Below are 21,257 nucleotides of genomic sequence, written 5' to 3'. Positions count from 1 at the left end.
AATGAAACAGAAAGGTCTATCACTAAAACCTATTAACATACAATATTGGAAAAGTGTTCATCTGGACCACTGCGTACTTCTTTCTGTTTTCCAGAAATGGCAAGAAGTCTTTTGAAGACATCATCTTTATCTGTGAGGACAAAATTACTACATCAAACGGGATTGTCACTTTATAATACATCCCATGGCTTCCATGAAGAAGAAGTAAAAAAAAAACTTGAGCAGTTTCCTGGTGGATCCGTTGACCTTCAGAAGGAAGATAGTGGTATTGGCATTCTTACCCTGAACAATCCAAGTAAAATGAATGCCTTCTCAGGTATAGAGATCTTTCTTTTGCTAAAGAATGACACTAAATCTAAGCTGCTATCACATATTTTTATCTCTAGTGACAATTCTTGAATGTTGTGGTACTCTTGGAACACATACACTCACACTGAAAACCCAAACCATCACTTGAACCAGGAACATTTTTTATTAATTGTGAATATTTTAATCTTTTTAAAAAATCCATGAATACCGATGTTGATAAAAAGGAAACTTGGAAATTAATCTTGCACTTGCCAATGTATTGCAGCATTTCCTGACTCTTAGATACTGGTAAATACCTTCTGTTTGCCAAGCAGCATTCTTGGGCATGTAAGAATTTCCTGTTTAAGGGACCTGAAAGTCCAGGACATGTGGTAATTTGTAATTTTGTGCCAAAGCTCAAATTTGAACTATGCTATTGTGATGTTACACAAGAGCTGAGTGAGTAACACTGCTGACTCTCTAGCATTTCTCCCTGCTTCAAGATGATTTTGGCAATTTGTCTGTCAGTGATGTACCTTGTGTACCTTGTTGGTTGTTAATGATGTTGTACAGAGCTAATAAATAACCTTGCTGACTGCCCAGTCAAGGTGACTTCGGCAATTTGCCTGTTATGCCCGTCATGGAGGGTAAATTATATTCTGTAGTATTTGAAATACTGAGCTTAAAAATACCTCTATAAATTTTCATACCTTGAGACCTAATTTAGTAGACTGTAAACTTTGTAAGTTAGTCATGGTGGGTCTTTAAAACGCAAGATAACTTTTCTTTTCTCTTATCATAATTCAGAGATGTCTCTCTCTCTCTTAGTGCTATCCAGTAGAAGTATACACAGATGTGAACCACATATGTAAATTTAAATTTTCTAGTAGCCATATTTTTATTAATTTTTTAATTTTTTTTAATGTTTATTTATTTTTGAGACAGAGACAGAGCATGAACGGGGGAGGGTCAGAGAGAGGGAGACACAGAATCTGAAACAGGCTCCGGGCTCTGAGCTGTCAGCACAGAGCCCGATGCGGGGCTTGAACTCACGGAACGTGAGATCATGACCTGAGCCGAAGTCGGACGCTTAACCGACTGAGCCACCCAGGCGCCCCACGGTAGCCATATTTTTAAAAAGTAAAAGGAAACAGGTGAAATTAGTTTTAATAAAGTACTTTATTATCCCAGTATATTAATAGTTCAACATGTGACTCATATGAGAAATTATTTATATGTTGTTTTCCCTTTTTTTATACCAACTTTTTGAATGTGGTGTGTACTTTACACATAAACGCACATCTCAGTTTAGACTAGCCACATTTCAGGTGCTCAGTAGCTAGATATGGATGGTGGCTACTTTATTGGACCATGCAACTCCATACCCTCAATTGGTTCAGAGAATAAAAGCCAATTTTAATATTAACCTAGGAAAAATAAAATTAGAAAAGACTGCTCTAGAAAATTAGACTAGATTAATAGTCTAATTTACTACTGAATAGGTACAAATAATTTATATTAGTAAAGATTTTTATTCAAATGGAAACAAATACTAATTTGATGGCTGATGTTTAAAATGAATGCAAGCAGAGATGCTTTGACTTGGGTAATGGTGTTTGGTTGACTTGGTCTGGGAGAAGTTGAGTGAGTCCCACACCACACAATTTTCAAACCTCAAGGCTCTGGTTTGAAAATTACCCAACCAGCTACTCTTTAAGGTTTCTTCTAACACTTAATGCTTAGTTTACCAGAGTAGAAAAAGATGAGTTCAAGATTAACTACTGGTATAGATGTCTCATACTTAAGGCCATTTTTTTAGAAGCTTAAATATTAGGGATGATTGAAGGTCCATATTTATCTATATAGATTTATTCTTGTGCTAAACGACTGTGTTTTTTAAATTATTTATTTTTATTTTTATTTTTTTTGTTAAATGCTACTGGACTGTATAAATTTTGAGAGCAAGAACTATATTTATAAAACACCTAGAACATCCTTGGGAAGGGCTACTATTTTAGTTAGGTCATAATTTAGCAGTTGGAAAGGATTCTAACTTTCTATACATGTGGAATCTACTTGTGAATCAATAACATTAACATTTATTGTGGAACTACTTCCTTACTGGTTACTTCAGAAAATGGCAAAGAAAATAATAGTTCTTGATATCCTGGGGTTTATGTTCCAGAATAGTATACATAGTGTAATGGGGCCTGTATAGTAAGTTTTGGAACCTTGTGATACAGAGAGTCTTTGCCAGTTTTAACCTTCTGTTATGATCTTTATATTGGCTTCTAAAATATTTTCTTACAAAGAGTAAACTTAATCATGTTGACAGCATTATGAACTTTATGAACTTGGAAGACCACCACAGATAAGAATTATAGTCCTGGGGCGCCTGGGTGGCGCAGTCGGTTAAGCGTCCGACTTCAGCCAGGTCACGATCTCGCCGTCCATGAGTTCGAGCCCCGTGTCAGGCTCTGGGCTGATGCCTCAGAGCCTGGAGCCTGCTTCCGATTCTGTGTCTCCCTCTCTCTCTGCCCCTCCCCCGTTCATGCTCTGTCTCTCTCTGTCCCAAAAAATAAATAAAAAACGTTGGAAAAAAAAAAAAAAAGAATTATAGTCCTTCCTATTCCCATTTAAAATTTGTTCATTATAAAGAAACTCCAGTAGAATTTCGGAATGATATCAAGGTAAAAATGTAATCTATAAATCATAGCATTGATGGTTGGTAGGCATCTTATTGGCAGCCTATGAAGTACTTTCAGAGTATGCCTTGGGCTACTCAGAGCATAGTCTGTCAGGTGTGGAACAAGATGCTATGTACTATCCCTTTCCTGAACTAACATCTATTATAATAGTTCTCATGTGAGTAGAGTAGGAATATTATACTTTGTTTTGTATACCATATACCCAATAGATTGTAAGATCTCAGTCTTCTGGGCAGAACTATATTTGAGTTAGGAATACAGGCATAACTCTTGTTATGAGCTTGTTGATTTTAATAATGCTTGTTGAGCTTGTTGCCTAAGACAACGTGTACTATTGTGAAGTCAGGACTATATTTGATTTAAAAAAAAAATTTTTTTTTTTAATGTTTATTTATTTTTGAGACAGAGAGACAGAGCATGAATGGGGGAGGGCCAGAGAGAGAGGGAGACACAGAATCTGAAGCAGGCTCCAGGCTCCGAGCTGTCAGCACAGAGCCCAACGCGGGGCTTGAACTCACAGACCGTGAGATCGTGACCTGAGCCGAAGTCGGAGGCTCAACCGACTGAACCACCCAGTCGCCCCAGGACTGTATTTGATTTTTACCTAAGGAATAATTTTTTCTTACCACCATACCCTTATTTATTTAATTTTCTTATTCCTAGGACATGTATGATATATTCTCATTTTCTACCTAGCTATGTATTTGTGTGATTTCTTAATTCAGACAGAGAAAGATTACTAACATTGTAAACTTTGAAAGCAGGGGCTGTCATGTATACCTCTTTTGTGTATACCCCATGGTACCAACACAATAGGCATTTGATAGATATTTAGTAAATATCTATCAAATGTAGGATCTAAGAGTCATGTTTGATGCCTGATGGCTTTAAATTATTTCTGTTTTTTTGGTATCTTATGTACTTTGATTTGTCTTCTTCTCTGTGGCAGGAGTTATGTTTCTACAACTTCTGGAAAAAGTGATTGAATTGGAAAATTGGACAGAGGGGAAAGGTCTCATTGTCCGTGGGGCAAAAAATACTTTCTCCTCAGGATCTGATTTGAATGCTGTGAAAGCACTAGGGACTCCAGAGGCAAGTATTCTATGAATTGTGCACTAGATTCCACATGCGTGTCAGATATTTATCACTGAGACATTGATGTTTTACATTGGTTATTATGATAGCTATCATCATAATAATCAGGATAATATTAAGAGGCTTCCAAGGGTCAGAGGTTTTAGTTTTCTTCTTATAGATTAGGTTGCAATATTGTAAAGTAATGGAGGGGAAGAAAAGGAAGGGCAAGAAGATTAGCAATCACTAAAGCCCATTAAAACCAGCAGGAATTTGAATTCTTTTAAGTGGAAGACCCTTAGCATCTCATGATGAGGAATTTTATATGAGGTACATATATAAAGTACCCAGCAATGCTTTGGCATGTAGTAGGCTTCAACAAATGGTAATGATTAAAACATTTGCTTTTGAACTGCGCTGATAGAAAAGGAATCCTAGGGGCGCCTGGGTGGCGCAGTCGGTTAAGCGTCCGACTTCAGCTAGGTCACGATCTGGTGGTCTGTTGAGTTCGAGCCCCGCGTCGGGCTCTGGGCTGATGGCTCAGAGCCTGGAGCCTGTTTCCGATTCTGTGTCTCCCTCTCTCTCTGCCCCTCCCCCGTTCATGCTCTGTCTCTCTCTGTCCCAAAGATAAATAAACGTTGAAAAAAAAAAATTAAAAAAAAAAAAAAAAGGAATCCTAATCATCTTCCATTATCTTTCAAGGAACCTAGGAACTTCCACCCATATCTCCTAGGTTAAAAAAAAAAAAAAAAAAGGTGTGGGGGGGAGGAAGGAAAAGGAAAAATTTAATCATTGCCATTTAATTATAGGTTTGGGCTGTATATAGGTAATGATGTTTTTTATTTATTTATTTATTTATTTATTTATTTATTTATTTTTTATTTTAACGTTTAATTTATTTTTGAGGCAGAGAGAGACAGAGCATGAACGGGGGAAGGGCAGAGAGAGAGGGAGACACAGAACTGGAAGCAGGCTCCAGGCTCTGAGCCATTAGCCCGGAGCCTGATGCGGGGCTTGAACTCACGGACCAAGAGATCGACCTGAGCTGAAGTCGGACGCTTAACCCACCGAGCCACCCAGGCGTCCCTGTAATGATGTTTTAATGTTGTTCTACAACTCATACTGCTCTGTGTAGTATATGATCTGTATTTGCATAAAAATGTGAGGAAAGAGCTCTCTTTTGGTAATTTTTATAAGACTTGGATTTGAATGCTGGTTTCAACACTTTCTGGGTAAGTGATTAGAAAAATCACTCAATCTTTCTAAATCTTATTTTAGCTGAAGCATTGGGGATAAATGAAATTTTCAAGGAAGTTAGATAAAGAAGAGAAAGAGAATCATGGATTTGATTTTGGGGAATACATGCATTTACTGGATTAGCTGAATGAGAAAAGAAAACTGAAAAGGAAAAATCAAAGAAATAGGAAGAGAATCAGGAGTGGGAAATATTGCTAGAAACTAAAAGGATTTCAAAATACAGAATTTGGTCAAAGCAAGCTACCATGTGTTAATGGAGACAGGAACATAAGGATAAGGAAAAAGCCATTTCACAAATAGAAGATTATTAGAAACTTTTGAGGGGAGTCTTTTGAGAGGTTAGGGCCATCAACCTCTGTGCAGTTGATAATCTGCATATAACTTGACTCCAATAACTTAACTTCTAATAGCTTATTGTTGAATGGGAAGCTTTACCAATAACAAACAGTAGATTAACATGTTTTCTATGTTATAGTTATTATATACTGTATTCTTACAATAAAGTAAGTTACAGAAAAAAAGCGTTATTAGGAAAATCATAATGGGGCACCTGGGTGGTGGCTCAATTGGTTGAGCATCCGACTTTAGCTTTTGACTCAGGTCACGATCCTAGGGTTGTGAGATTGAGCCCTGTGTTGGGCTCCGTGCTGAGTGTGGAGCCTGCTTGAATTGAATGTGGATTGTGCTTGAGATTCTGTCTCTCTCTCCCTTTGCCCCTTCCACCTCACCCTGCTTGGGCATGCTGTCTCTCTCTAGGGTAAAAAAAATAAAATCATAAGAGAATACATATTTACAGTACTGGACTATAAAAAATCCACATATAAGTGGACCCATGCCATTCAAACCTGTGTTGTTCAAGGGTCAACTGTACTTTTAAGAATTTTTTAAATTTTTTTTAATGTTTATTTATTTTTGAGACAGAGAGAGACGGAACATGAATGGGGGAGGGGCAGAGAGAGAGGGAGACACAGAATCGGAAGCAGGCTCCAGGCTCTGAGCCATCAGCCCAGAGCCTGACGCGAGATCGTGACCTGAGCTGAAGTTGGACGCTCAACCGACTGAGCCACCCAGGCGCCCCAGAAATTTGTTTTTTATATATTCTTAGGAGATCAGAATTTGGGATAACAGGTGGTGTATCTTATACTTCTTTCCCCCAAATTACCTTGAGTAGAACTTCACACTCTTCTGGGGTATGTAATATGACTCTCATGTCCAAGTCTTTGCTAATATCTCATGCAGAGCTCAAGGAGCCCTAGAAAGTCAACAAAATCAAATACTACATCATTTGCATTTCTAACAGCATCAAAGAATTTTAAATGAAAACCTCATAAAAAAAAAGTTGGGTATATTTTTGGCTTTGTTGCTAAGTATTTCATATATAATACATTTACATTATAATGTGTTTATGCTTATTCTTATTTAAAGGATGGAATGACCTTATGTATGTTCATGCAGAACACCTTAACAAGATTTATGAGGTAACGTATCTTTCTTTATGATTTCTAAAAAAAAAAAAAACAAAAATAGCTCTTATTTGTTCTGTTTTGCACCAGTTAAAAAATACTTGATTTTTAAATTATATTTATTTTAATGATGAACTATTTATTTGTGCCATCAAGGAGAGCCATTTAATTAAATGTTGGTGAAGTATGCACAGTTACTTAAAAGATAAGAGAAGGGAGAGATAAAAAGAATTTAAGACATAGCACTTTTCCTGAAGAGCTTATATTACTAGCTATATTTAGGCATAGCCATGGGAAAGTTAAATACTGATATTAGAGCAGAATAAGGACACTGTTCAGGAGATGACACATAAAGATTACCTCATATTCAAAATTAGTAGAACGTATGGTGAAGTGGTGTATATCCAGAAGAGAGAGGAAAAGCCCTATCGATTGGTGATGGCTTTTACCGATTCCTGAGGAAAATGGATTCACTTTGCATCTAGATGAAGAAGAAAAGGCAGAAAATTCTTCTTGGCTTATCACTATGCATTTGGGGTTACAAACTATGACGTTTTGGCTAATTAGCTTTCTACTTCTGTATTCCAAATGTAACTAATTTAAAAATTATAAAAAATAAGGAAATTCATGTTATTTAGCATATGTACTAGTGGGGCATCAGTCTATATTTGGTTTTTTCATAGTTTTTGTACCACTTCACCTTCCCTTCGCTATGATTTGAATTTTTCTTAGAGAAATCTTAAAAGTGTTTTTAATCCTTTGTATTTAGAAACATAATCTGTTAATAAATTTCCCATTACTTTAGGCCTGCAGATTTGTGTTTTGGTTAGAACCTACAGAATATTCCATACTTTCAAGGCATTTTATTTATTTATTTATTTAAAAAAAATTTTTTTTTCTTTCAAGGCATTTTAGATTTATGTTGTAATATATATTCCTCCAGGAGTGGTTCTTTGCAAAGAGAAAAGGTGAAGAGATTTCTTTTTACCCATTCCTTTCCATAGGATTAGATATTAATCATTTCACTGAGTAATAAAAAGACTTTTGGTAAGAATCTTTATAATACAGTTTTGGAGCTCAGTCTTCTCTACCACATTTCCTCCCTTTGGATATAGCCTTAAATTTTGCCATCTAAAACTTGACATCAATACAAATGCAGTAAGATAAGGTCCCATTGAATTACTCCTGATTGCCAGCTGCTGAGAAGTTGTAGAAACTGTATATTATATTTAAAAAATTCATTTGGAAGGAAGTCATGATATATAGTTACAAAATACAGTAATGTACAAAAAATATAAAGTATATATATCATGTATAGTATATATTATACTTTATAAATTTTATTTATATTACATATTATATATGTGTAATATGTATAAAATATAGTTAATAGCTTAAACTATATAATGAGGGAGGTAGTATGATAAACTTACATAGCATTTAGTATGAATTATTATATCTTAAGAATTAGACTGCTTTATTTGTCATGATATACAGGCTCAAGGTTCCACTATCCTTTGAGGTGTGTTACAAACATAGTTCAATAATTTGTTTCTACTGTAGTTCAAGTTTTTCAAAAATAATATTTGTAAATTAATATTGAAATGAAAAATATTAGCATCCATTTTTCCTTTTTCCTTCAATAAACAGACTCCCTTTAATAAGTGTTGCACTGGTTCAAGGTCGGGCATTGGGTGGAGGAGCAGAATTTACTACAGCATGTGATTTCAGGTAAGGTGAAAATTGCTTTACTCCCTCCACAAATATAATAAACATGCTCAAATTTATATTTTGCTTGAATATAAATATTGTATATATTCTTAAACAAGATGATCAGTTAGTGAATATTTTCTTTTGTCTATTATTAAAGTAGATAATTTTAGTCAATCTAGTATAATAATAACTATCATTACTTTATTACTATACATTTCAAAAAGTTAACAAATGATTTTGAGCAAATGAAATCCATGTTAGCAAAATTCCTAGGGAAGGAAGTCAATGAAATGTATGAAACTTTAAGATTCAAAAGAATTATACAGAGAAAAATAAAACACTAAAAAAGAGAAAACAGAATGGAGAAAGAGACACTGCTTTTTCCAATAGTCCTCTTACCAGTAGAGGGAGGTTCTCCTTTTGGTGATGTGTAGTAACTTTGTGGAACTTTTGGACTGGTTAGGGAATGAAATTAGAGAAAATTATTTGGGACCAATAGCCCTCAGTTTCCAGAATTCTTTTTTAATATCGGATAGCTATATTTTATAGGAATGATGTTCTGTAGAATCTAATGCTTTACTTGTGCTTGAAACTATGTTCTTAGTTACTATTCCTAAGACCTGCTAGCTGAGCTATAAGGAGAACCATTATAGTGTTCTTTGATCTGTACAAATATGGAAGGCAGTATATATAGCTTATATAGCAAGCATAATTGGGGATAAAATGGCAAAACAGTAAAGAACCCGAGCACTGGAGTCAGATAGACTTAGGTTCAATCCCAGTTTCCCACTTTTTTCTATAGTTGACCCTTGAATAACCTGAGTTTGATGCACGGGTCCACTTATACAGGGTTTTTTTTTCAATAAATACAGAACAGTATTGTAAATGTATTTTCTCTTCCTTATGATTTTCTTAGTAGCATTTTCTATTCCCTGGCCTACTTTATTGTAACAATACAGTATATCATACATATAACATTCAAAGTATATGTCAGTTGACTGCTTATGTTATTGATAAGGCTTTTGGTCAACAGTAGGCTATTAGTAGTTAAGTTTTGGGGGAGTTAAAGTTCTACACAGATTTTTGACTGCATGGGGAGTAAATGCTCCTAACCCTCACATTGTTCAAGGTTCAACTGTATTTGACTTTAAATAAATAACTAGTTTGTCTAAGTCTCAGTTTCTTTATAAAATACAAATAATCTCTGCTAAATATCTATAAATGATTTAATATATAGATGTTTAGCATAAACTTAACCTAGGTACACATTGATGTACACATGATATTGATTAGATTATAGATAAGATTACCCTACTACTCTGATACTTTTACAGAAATGCCAGTGTAGGAATATTTTGGCATAGTTTTAAACTTACTAATTCTCTTTTCACTAGGGATGCTTTTTAGCCGTAAGGCTAATCCTGGCCTTACTCCTTTTTTCTTATTCATTATACACTTGATGCTGGAAGGAAAATGTTGGCTCATACACTAAGAGGAGACTTTCATTGTTTAAAATTTTTACTTCCCTTTCAGATACTAAAGAAAAAGCATTGTCCCCTGGCACGTGGTGTGGTAGACTAGAGGAAAAATAGTTGAGGTGACTAATTCAGATCTTTTGTTCCATTTCAGTTCTGTTTCTTTGAATCACAAATTTTCATGTTTTCATAGTTCAGATTCCTTTTTTTTTTTTTTAAGTTTTTTTAAATGTTTATTTATTTTTGAGAGAGTGAGAGAAACAGAGTGTGAGCAGGGGATGGGCAGAACTGAGGGAGACACACAATCTGAAGCAGGCTCCAGGCTCCGAGCTGTCAGCACAGAGCCCGACGCAGGGCACGAGATCGTGACCTGAGCTGAAGTTGGAAACATAACTGACTGAGCCATCTAGGTGCCCCTAAAGTGCAGATTTTTTAAAAAATTTAAAAAAATATATTTTTATTTATTTTTTTTCAAAGTTCAGATTCTTAAAGTATATAAGCTAAATCTTATAATCTATCTACTGTACTAAAATGCTATGAAAATAGTCATGGTAATATAAAAGATACTCATCAAAAAGAAAAAACCTATAATTAAAAATACCTAAAGATGTATATTTTTTAATCAAAGACTTTTTTAACCTTCATTTTAAGAAGTTTTAAATCACTTTTGTTGTGGCATAATTTCCATTCTATACTGTGTAACCATCTCTACAATCCAGATATAGAACATTTTTACCAACCCCACGTGTTTGCATGTACCATTTCCCAGTAAGTTAGCACCTTAGTCCAAGGCAAACACTGATCACCTTTTTACTCTAAATTAGATTTGTTTTTTTGGTTTATTTTTAGCATTTTATATAAATAGGTTCATTTAGTATGCTTGCGTGTGTGTCAGGCTTCCTTCATTCAGCGTAATTATCTTGAGATTTATCAGTTATGTATCATGTATCACTACATCATTCCTTTTTTTTTTAATTTTTTTTTTTTAACCTTTATTTTTGAGACAGAGACAGAGCATGAACGGGGGAGGGTCAGAGAGAGAGGGAGGCACAGAATCCGAAACAGGCTCCAGGCTCTGAGCCATCAGCACAGAGCCCGACGCAGGGCTTGAACTCACGAACCGCGAGATCGTGACCTGAGCCAAAGTCGGACGCTTAACCGACTGAGCCACCCAGGCGCCCCTACATCATTCCTTTTTAATGTTGAAAAGCTTTTTATTGCATGGATATACTACAGCTTGTTTTCTTTTCTTTTTTGTTTTTTTTTAAGCTTATATATTTATTTTGAGAGAGACAGAGACAGTATGAGTCAGGGAGGGGCAGAGAGAGAAGGAGAGACAGAGAATCCCAAGCAAGCTCCATGCTGCCAGTGCAGAGCCCGACATGGAGCCTGAACTCACAAAACCGTGAGATCATGACCTGAGCCAAAACCAAGAGTCTGACACTTAACCAACTGAGCCACTCAGGCGCCCACTACAGTTTGTTTTCAAGATTCACCTGTGTTATTCCATATTATTGGTGGTTTATTCATTTTGTTGCTCAGTAGTATGGCTTTCTATGCATATTATGTATTATTATTACTATATATTATAGGTAAAAGTCTATATAAGTCAAATATATAGCATATTTTTGTCAAATAGATGTATTGTGAATATTCTTTCAGCCTTTTTATTTTGTTATTAGTGTTTTTCAAAGAGCTGAGATTTTTAATTTCTAAAATATTTTTAACTCTCAGTTTGTAATAATTACAGACTTATGTAAAAGTTGCAAAATTTACGTAGATAATTCCTATATAACTTTGACTCAGTTTTTCCAGATGTTAATATCATACATAACCACAGTACAATTATTAAACCAGGAAATTGATATTGTTACAAAACTTTTTACTCATCTATAGACCTCATTCGAAGTTTTTCAATTGTCGTACTAATGTCTTTTTTCAAGTCCAGGATCTAATCAGGCATCTATTTTGTTTGATGTAAATATAGTCATCCCAGCCTTCTTATGATTAACATTTCTGTGGTATATCTTTTTCTGTCGTTTCATTTTATCTATCTATTTATTTTTTAACATTTATTTATTTTTGAGAGACAGAGCATGAGTGGGGGAAGGGCAGAGAGAGAGGGAGACACAGAATCCGAAGCAGCCTCCAGGCTTAGTACAGAGCCCAATGCGGGGCTCGAACTCACATACCGTGAGATCATGACCTGAGTCGAAGTTGGATGCTTAACTGACTGAGCCACCCAAGCGCCCCTGTTCATTTACTTTTAAATGTTTATTTATTTTGAGAGAAAGAGATAGAGAACAAGTGGGGGGGGGGCAGAGAGAGAGGGAGACAGAATCTTAAAACGGGCTTTGCACTGCCAGTGTGGAGCCCGATGTGGGACTCAAACCCATGAACTGTGAAATCACAACCTGAGCTGAAACCAAGAGTCTGAAAGTTAACCAACTGAGCCACCCAGGCTTTCCTGTATTGTATTGTATTGTATTGTATTGTATTGTATTGTATTGTATTGTATTTATTTATTTATTTATTTATCTATTTTACGTTTATTTTTAAGAGAGAGAGTGTGCACACAAGTAGGGGAGGGGCAGAAAGAAAGGGAAACACAATCTGAAGCAGGCTCTAGGCTCTGAGCTGTCAACACAGAGCCTGACACAGGACTCAATCTCATGGACTGTGAGATCATGACCTGAGCAGAATTCAAGACATTTAACCCACTGAGCCACCCGGGCATACCCCCCAGTTTCCTTTCGTTTTAACCTATGCTATATGTAGTTAGTAGACATTATATATTTGAGTGTTGTTTTTTTTTTTTTATCCAGTCTGACAATCTCTGTCTTTTAATTGGAGTGTTTACACCATATATATTCATTGTTATTGATATAATTGTGTTTAAATCTATCATCTTGGTGTTTGTTTTCTGTTTGTCCCATCTTTCTTACTTTTCTGCCTCATTCTAGATTATTTTTTATATTCCTATTTTATCTCTAATAATCACTATACCATTTCAGCAGTCTTCAAAGCATCTTCACCAGGAATAGGTTCAATCTCAAGAAACCACTTTCTCTGCTCATCTGTAAGAATCAGCTCCTCATCTGTTCAAGTTTTTTTTTATCATGAGTTGCAGCAATTCATCTTTAGGCTTCACTTCTAATTCTAGTCTTCTTGCTGTTTGCACCACATCTGCAGTGACTTCGTCCACTGAAGTCATCCATGAAGTTTGGAATTAATGTCTTCCAAAAGCCTGTTAATGTTGGCATTTTGACCTCTTCCCATGAATCATTAATGTTCTTTATGGCATGTAGAATGGTGGATGCTTTCCAGGTTTTCAATTTACTCTGCCACGCTCTATCAGAAGAATCACTGTCTATGGCAGCATTAGATTTTATGTATGAAATGTATTTCTTAAATAATAAGACTTGAAAGTCAAAATGACTTCTTGATCCATAGGCTGCAGAATTGATGTTGGGTTAGTAGGCATGAAATCATTAATCCCATAATTTCCATCAGAGTTCTTGGACGACCGGCTGTATTTGTCAATGAGCAGTAATGTTTTGAGAGGGATCTTCTTTCCTGAGAAGTAGGTCTCAACAGTGGGTTTTAAAATATTCATTAAACTGTGGTGTAAATAGATGTGCCATCAGCCAAGCTTCCTTACTCCATTCATAGAGCACAGGCAGAGTAGATTTAGCATAATTCTTCAGGGCCCTAGGATTTTTGGTGTGGTAATGGTGTGGTACCATTGGCCACCAATGCCAATGGTGAAGCATTGGCTTCAGATTAGAGTCACCAGCTCCATTAACCCCTAACAAGTGAGTCAGCCTGTCCTTCGAAGTTTTGAAGTTCTGAAGCTCTTTAGGTTCGAAAGCCCTATATGGCATCTTCTTCCAATAAAAGGCTGTTTCATCTACATTGAAAATTGTTTTAATGTAGCCACCTCCATTAATTATCTTAGCTAGATCTTCTAACTTGCTTCAGTTTTTACATCAGCTCTTGATGCTTCATCTTACATTTGTATGCTATGGAGATGGCTTTTCCTTAAACCTCATGAACCAATTGCTGCTAGTTTCAGACTTTTCCTCTGTAGCTTTCTCCCTTCTGTCAAACCTCTTAGAATTGAAGAGAGTTAGGGCCTTGCTCTGGGTTAGGCTTTGGATTAAGGGAGTGTTGTGTTTGGTTTGATCTTTATCCTGACTACTAAAGCTTTATCTATCTTGGGGTGCCTGGGTCGCTCAGTTGGTTGAGCGTTGGACTCTTGATGTCAGCTCAGGTCATGATCCCAGGGTTGTGGGATCGAGCCCTGTGTCAGGCTCTGTGCTGAGTGTGGAGCCTGCTTGAGATTCATTCATTCTCTCTCTCTCTCTCTCTCTCTCTCCTCTCTCTTTCCTCTCTCTCTCTCTTTCCTCTCTCTCTCTTTCCTCCCTCTCTCTCTCTTTCCTCCCTCTCTCTCTCTTTCCTTTCTCTCTCTCTCTCTCTCTCTCTTTCCTCTCTCTCTTTCCTCTCTCTCTCTCTCTCCTCTCTCTCTCTCTCCTCTCTCTCTCTCTCTCTCTCTTTCCTCTCTCTCTTTCCTCTCTCTCTCTCTCTCTCTCTCTCTCTCTCTCTCTCTCTCTCTTTGCCTCTCTGCCTCTCCCTCTGTCCCCTCACCTTCTGCCCCTCTCCCCTGCTTTGGCTCACTCTCAAATAAAATTAAAAATTAAAAAAAAAAAAAAAACCCTTTGTCTATATCAACAATAAGGCTGTTTTGCTTTCTTATCTTTGTGTTTTCAGTAAGTAGCACTTTTAATTTCCTTGCAGAACTTTTCCTTTGCATTCATAACTTGGCTAACTGCTGTAAAAGGCTGTCATCTTATCTCAGATTTTGATATGCCTTTCTTACTAAGCTTTCTAACTTTTGATATAAAATGAAAGACATGAGACTCTTTCTTTTCACTTGAACACTTAGAGGCCATTGCAGGATTATTAATTAGCAATTGTCTCTCTGGGAATGGGGAGGCCCAAGGAGACGGAGAGAGTCTGGGGAATGGCCCGTGGGTAGTCAGATCACATAGTATTTATCAATTAGTTTGCGGTCTTATATGGGCATGATTCGTGGCACCCCAAAATAATTACAGTAGCAACATAAATCACTGATCACAGATTGCCATAACAAATACAGTAATGAATAAAAAGTTGAAATACTGCAAGAATTACCAGAATGCAACACAGAGATGTAAAGTCAGCAAAGCTGTTGGAAAAACAGAGCTGATAGACTTGCTGGATGGCAAGTTTGCTATAAAGCTTCAAATTGTAAAGGTCACAGTATCTGCAAGGTGCAGTTAAAACATAATAAAATAAGATATGCCTATATATAAACATATACCTATACAAATATATATAAATATAAATACCTAGTAAAATATATTATTAGAAAAATGAAACAGAAAACCAAGACATAGGAATTTCTTGAATTGTAGTGTCTGTCATATATAGGAATATATATATTTCTAAAATACTGAAAAATATTTTCTCTTTTTTTGTACATGCACACAAATACATATGCATACATATATACATTTTTTTTTACTGGTTGGCTTAGAGTTAATATGATGCATTTTGAACTTATAGTCCACCTTCAAATAGTATTATGCTACCTTACATCAAATACTAGAATACTAATATACTCCTATTTCCTTCTCCTGTCCTCACGCTATTGTTGTCATGCATTTTGCTTCTACGTATCATAACTTCACAAATTATTATGCGTTTAAGCACATCTGAATTTTTAACTTCATGAATGAAGAAAATTGTTTCTTTAACCAGAAATTCTCCTATATTAGATATATTTTATTCTGTGTCATTTGAATAGTTTCAGAACTTAATTGCTTATAAAATAACTGGGTCTGTATTCATACCCAGATGATATTTACACATTGCACATTGTTCTTCTAGTTTTTTGAGAATGTAATGAAAGCCAGGAACCCTATCTTTGAGGAAATTTTGCATAAAATCTCATCCATGGATCCTTGGTTTAGAACCCCTGTTTTTGAAGTATATATTTCTACAGGTATGCTGTTCACTTTATCATTACCTGTGTTGTATATTTCTTCTGACTACTGATGTAATTTTGGTAAGGCCTTCACATATTTTGAGTTTGTTTATATAAAACATAATATTGAGTTTAATGACTTATTATAAAATGGAAAACTATGTAACCATGATATAGGTCAAGAATGGGAACATTGTCAGCACTCCTGAACTCTCCTGCATGCCCCTTCTAAGTTACAGCCCCCTCATTTCCATGTAGGGGCAACAGTTACCCTAAGTTTTATTTATATATTTATATAAATAAATAAAAATAAATATATAATTAATATATAAATCAATCAATAATATATTATATAATATATATTATATATAAATATATAAAAATATAAATAAATATATATTTTATTTATATTTATTATAATTATTTTCTCTTTTTTAATCAAATTACTTCATACCTTCCTTATTTCCTAAGGAAATTAACTCTTCTGTAGCTGATATGTTCTATTTTATTTTCTTCTTGAACTTAGTATAAATGGCATCGTATAGTAATAGAAATAGTATTAGGAAAGAGTAAGTTTATTTATGTAAAGTATTAAATTATTTAGTTTTTCTTCTTTTTTATAATTCATGACTCAGGTTCCAATTTATCGGTTGAAATAGATCACTTTGTATTCACATAAATATATATATTAAAATAGTTTTGGTGTATAAGACAATTTATAAAGATCTTAGCCTCTTTGAAAACTAGCAGTTGTTTGGGGAGGAATCGTGTGTACTGTGAAAAATGGCCATTTTGTATGACAGTGCCCTCTGCTGTCATCAGTGCAGATTGCATTAGGATACTACATTTGATTCTGTAGGAGGAAGGGTCTTGGCTTTATAAAGGACAACGTGAGATTAATTTAAAATGTTCTATGTGTGAAAGGATTAAATACTTTTCTCACTTTATCCTGAAATACAGGTATTTGTGTAATACATAATTCAAATATGTAATTATATAATATACATAACATATTTAAAAGTACATGTTTAAATATATAATTTAATACATTTAAGGAATTCTAAGCTATATGTGAATGTGCATTATTATACTTAAAAAGCCTTTACGTAAAAGTAAGTACAAATTAAACTTTATAGATGTCCTCTGGAAATAGTGCACTCTTTCATGTAGAGCCTGGTGTTCATCTTTAAGCATTTTTTAGACTTTTGCATTATCCTTCATAGTCATTCCTGATCTGTGTTTGGGTGTAGTTAGGGTTTAGGACAAAAGGCAAAATCACAGGGAAAACAATCACAGACTATTTAGTCCTTTAGTACTGCTAGTTCGCCTTGTTTGCTGTCCCCTAAATGAAGTGTTCTGTGTCCTGGGGTCTTGCCCTCATCAGATAAATCTAGTAATATACCTGCTACATTCACCTTGCCAATGAAGACATGTTCATTTGTGGATCAACTACTTGGTATATACAGGCCCTCATATCAAATTGCATTCATTTGAGTCATTCATTACACATGTTTAGCATCCAAGAAACTTGTATGCCTTAGGATTTTGTTTCATTTTTCTAGTAATGTAGTTTTACCTCATTTTACAAAATTGTTGATTCACAGTTGACAAGGAGTTAAAAAACAAATGGTAGAAACTGATCCTTCACAATAGAATTTTGAAAAGCATTGTCTTCAGCTGTTCAGCCCCTTTTAACCTACACACCGAGAACAAAAGTTCTTAAAGGTTAGAGGCTAATAGAGAGTATTGCATACTGAATTACCTTACTGGCCACAGTTACAAGGAAGCCGTAAGTCAGTATAAGTGTATAGCTGATTTTCCTCCCAACTTTATCAGACCCTTGTCAGTTATTCTGTATGACAAATTGCTTTAATTATTATTCTAAAAATATCTATGTGTTCCAAAAGAACACCAAAAGCTTTCATAGCATTCTTTTAAAAGATAAGTTCCTTCCTTAGGGTTATATGTTTAGCTTGTTTAACTTTCTTACCTTGGAGAATTGCCTAGAATTCACTCAACTAAGATTTTCGTCCCTGTTGCTGTTATTACCATGGGAAATATTTCAGAAGATGAGAGATACACTGGATTTGAACACTCCAAAGAAATTAGCTCATGCAGCATTCTAGCATTATCCTGCCCTCTGCTCCCAACCCTGTAAGCACCCATTGCTGATACTTATAACAAATTAATATTTCAGAATAGTTCAGAAACATTCAGGTCTACTTGGCATATGTAGACCCTTATATTAAATTGCACTCAACTGAGTCATAATTTTCATATAAAACATTCTTAGAAAAAATGGCTTTTAAAAAGCATCTTAAAAAATGTTCATTTATTTACTTTGAGGGGGGGAGGGCAATGAGGGAGGAGAGAGAATCCTAAGCAGGTTCTGCACTATCAGCGCAGAACCTGATGTGGGGCTTGATCTCACGAACCGTGATATCATGACATGAGCCAAAATCAAAAGTCAGACATTTAACCAACTGAGCCACCCAGGTACCCCTTAAAAACATTTTTAAAAGCAAAGCATTATGAATTAAAAATTGGCATTCCTCAGTGCTTGGAATCTGGTCATTCAGAGATTATGTTTCTTTTTTAGTTACAAAATTGATGTAGGGAATAAAAAGCTAGAACTGTGATAAAATGATTTGCTTCTAATTTTTTAATCTGTCTTGACTAATTAAAATATTTACATTGCAATATAAATTAAGAAAATACTTATTTGCGTTATTAGTTTTCTATTGCAGCCATAACAAATTACTACTGATTTAGTGGCTTAAAACAGCATCGGTTTGTCATCTCACAAATGTAGAAGCCTGAAGTCCAGCTAGGCTCAACTAGTTTCTGTAAAGCTGGTCACACAAGGCCCAAATCAGGATGTTGGCTAGACTGGAGACTCTGGGAGAATCCACTTCCAGGCTCATCCTGATCACAACTGGCAGATTTCAGTTCTGTGCACTTGTAGGACCCATGTCCCTGTTTTCCTTGCTGACTATCAGCCAGGGACTGGTCTTTACTCCTAAAGGATGTCTGCATTCTGCATTCCTTCTCATGTTTTCCATGTGGCTCCCTGCAGCAGTGGAGGGTTGAGTTTCTCTCATACTTTGAATTTTTCTCATTTACCTTACTCCAGTTGGAGAAAGTTCTCTGCTTTTAAGAGTTCATGTGGTTAAATTAAGAGCCCATTCAGATAACCTCCCTCTTTTAATGTATGTAATCTTAATTACATCTGCAAAGTCTCTTTTCTTGTGTAAAGTACACATGCACCGGTTCCAGGGATTCGGGCATGGACATCTTTGTGGGATCATTCTGCCTACAACATATTGGCTTGGAATAGAGAATATAGTTCTCACCTTTCACCTCTTTGAGGACCAATGAAAATTGGTAACCTTGTTATTCTTAGTTACCTTTGTAAACTTTTTAGTTTTTAAACTTTTGTTTAGAAACTTTTTAGAAAACTTTAATAATGATAGTTCCTATATGTGACAAACTGATAAAGTTTCACTTATACAAACATTATTTTAAGTGTAATTATAATATGGTTTCTTAGACTGGTTTTAAGCTCAAGATTCCAGAATGTGTTTTAGGAGGTACTTAGAACACTCATTCCTTTATTCTACTTTGTGTCTTATTCCACCTCATTCAAAAAAGGGTGGAAAGGAGAAAGAGAAAAGAAAAAATCCCTCAAAACTACCCTAGAAAAGAGAAAATGACAAAGTCCAACTGCTTGGCTTTTAGCATCAATTTTTATCAAGTAAGCATGTAAATATTTTAATGACATGTCTAATATTGAATTTTTGTTATTGAATTTGGTGCAAGACAGAAACTAGAATTGGGTTTTTTGTTGTTTGTTTTTTCTGGTTTGGAAATAATGACAAACTTACAGAAAAAGTTCAGGAGTGATACCAAGAATTTCCCTATATCATTCACTTAGATTTACCAATTTTTGACATCTTAATGTTTTGTTTTTATTTTCTATCTCTCCTATATGAGTATGTATGTTTATATATATATGTATGTGTGCATATTTTTCCTGAGAAATTTGAGAGTAGGTTACAAATATCTTGCCCTTTTAATCCTTTACACACATACACACACAGAGACACACACATAACTCTGTATATATTGTTAAGAACAAGAATACGGTCTTACATAACAACAGTACTGTTGTCAAAGGCAGGAAATTTAACCTTGATGCAATACTTTTATCTAATATACTATCTATACACTGATTTTGTCAATCTGACAATAATGTCCAGTGTAGCATTGTTTTCCTCCATTGCAGGTTCATGTACTGCAGCTAGTTGTCAAGATCTCATCACTTTCCTTTAATCTGGAAGAGTTCTGTAGCGTGCCTTTGTCTTTCATGACATTGACATTTTATTTATTTATTTATTTTTTTAATATATGAAATTTATTGTCAAATTGGTTTCCATACAACACCCAGTGCTCATCCCAAAAGGTGCCCTCCTCAATAACCATCACCCACCCTCCCCTCCCTCCCACCCCCCATCAACCCTCAGTTTGTTCTCAGTTTTTAAGAGTCTCTTATGCTTTGGCTCTCTCCCACTCTAACCTCTTTTTTTTTTTTTTTCCTTCCCCTCCCCCATGGGTTCCTGTTAAGTTTCTCAGGATCCACATAAGAGTGAAACCATATGGTATCTGTCTTTCTCTGTATGGCTTATTTCACTTAGCATCACACTCTCCAGTTCCATCCACGTTGCTACAAAAGGCCATATTTCATTCTTTCTCATTGCCACGTAGTATTCCATTGTGTATATAAACCACAATTTCTTTATCCATTCATCAGTTGATGGACATTTAGGCTCTTCCCATAATTTGGCTATTGTTGAGAGTGCTGCTATAAACATTGGGGTACAAGTGGCCCTATGCATCAGTACTCCTGTATCCCTTGGATAAATTCCTAGCAGTGCTATTGCTGGGTCATAGGGTAGGTCTATTTTTAATTTTCTGAGGAACCTCCACACTGCTTTCCAGAGCGGCTGCACCAATTTGCATTCCCACCAACAGTGCAAGAGGGTTCCCATTTCTCCACATCCTCTCCAGCATCTATAGTCTCCTGATTTGTTCATTTTGGCCACTCTGACTGGCGTGAGGTGATATCTGAGTGTGGTTTTGATTTGTATTTCCCTGATAAGGAGTGACGTTGAACATCTTTTCATGTGCCTGTTGGCCATCCGGATGTCTTCTTTAGAGAAGTGTCTATTCATGTTTTCTGCCCATTTCTTCA

The 21,257-nt window shown here is 35.5% G+C and overlaps 1 protein-coding gene across 5 annotated transcripts in view; it reads left to right on the top strand.

The window, feature by feature from the left end:
* The window catches only part of ECHDC1 (ethylmalonyl-CoA decarboxylase 1), a 54,610-nt gene that overhangs the window by 8,582 nt on the left and 24,771 nt on the right, over positions 1-21,257 (top strand). For all 5 annotated transcript variants that reach the window (XM_045058010.1, XM_011282617.4, XM_011282616.3 and 2 more), the window contains 4 exons: positions 95-316; positions 3,946-4,088; positions 6,753-6,805; positions 8,441-8,521. In XM_045058010.1, coding sequence (XP_044913945.1) covers positions 95-316; positions 3,946-4,088; positions 6,753-6,805; positions 8,441-8,521 — 499 coding nt within the window. The remainder of the gene's footprint in view (positions 1-94; positions 317-3,945; positions 4,089-6,752; positions 6,806-8,440; positions 8,522-21,257) is intronic.

Source organism: Felis catus, chromosome B2 (genome assembly GCF_018350175.1).
Source record: "Felis catus isolate Fca126 chromosome B2, F.catus_Fca126_mat1.0, whole genome shotgun sequence".
Lineage (NCBI taxonomy): Eukaryota > Metazoa > Chordata > Mammalia > Carnivora > Felidae > Felis > Felis catus.
This window is presented reverse-complemented; position numbering and strand designations above follow the sequence as displayed.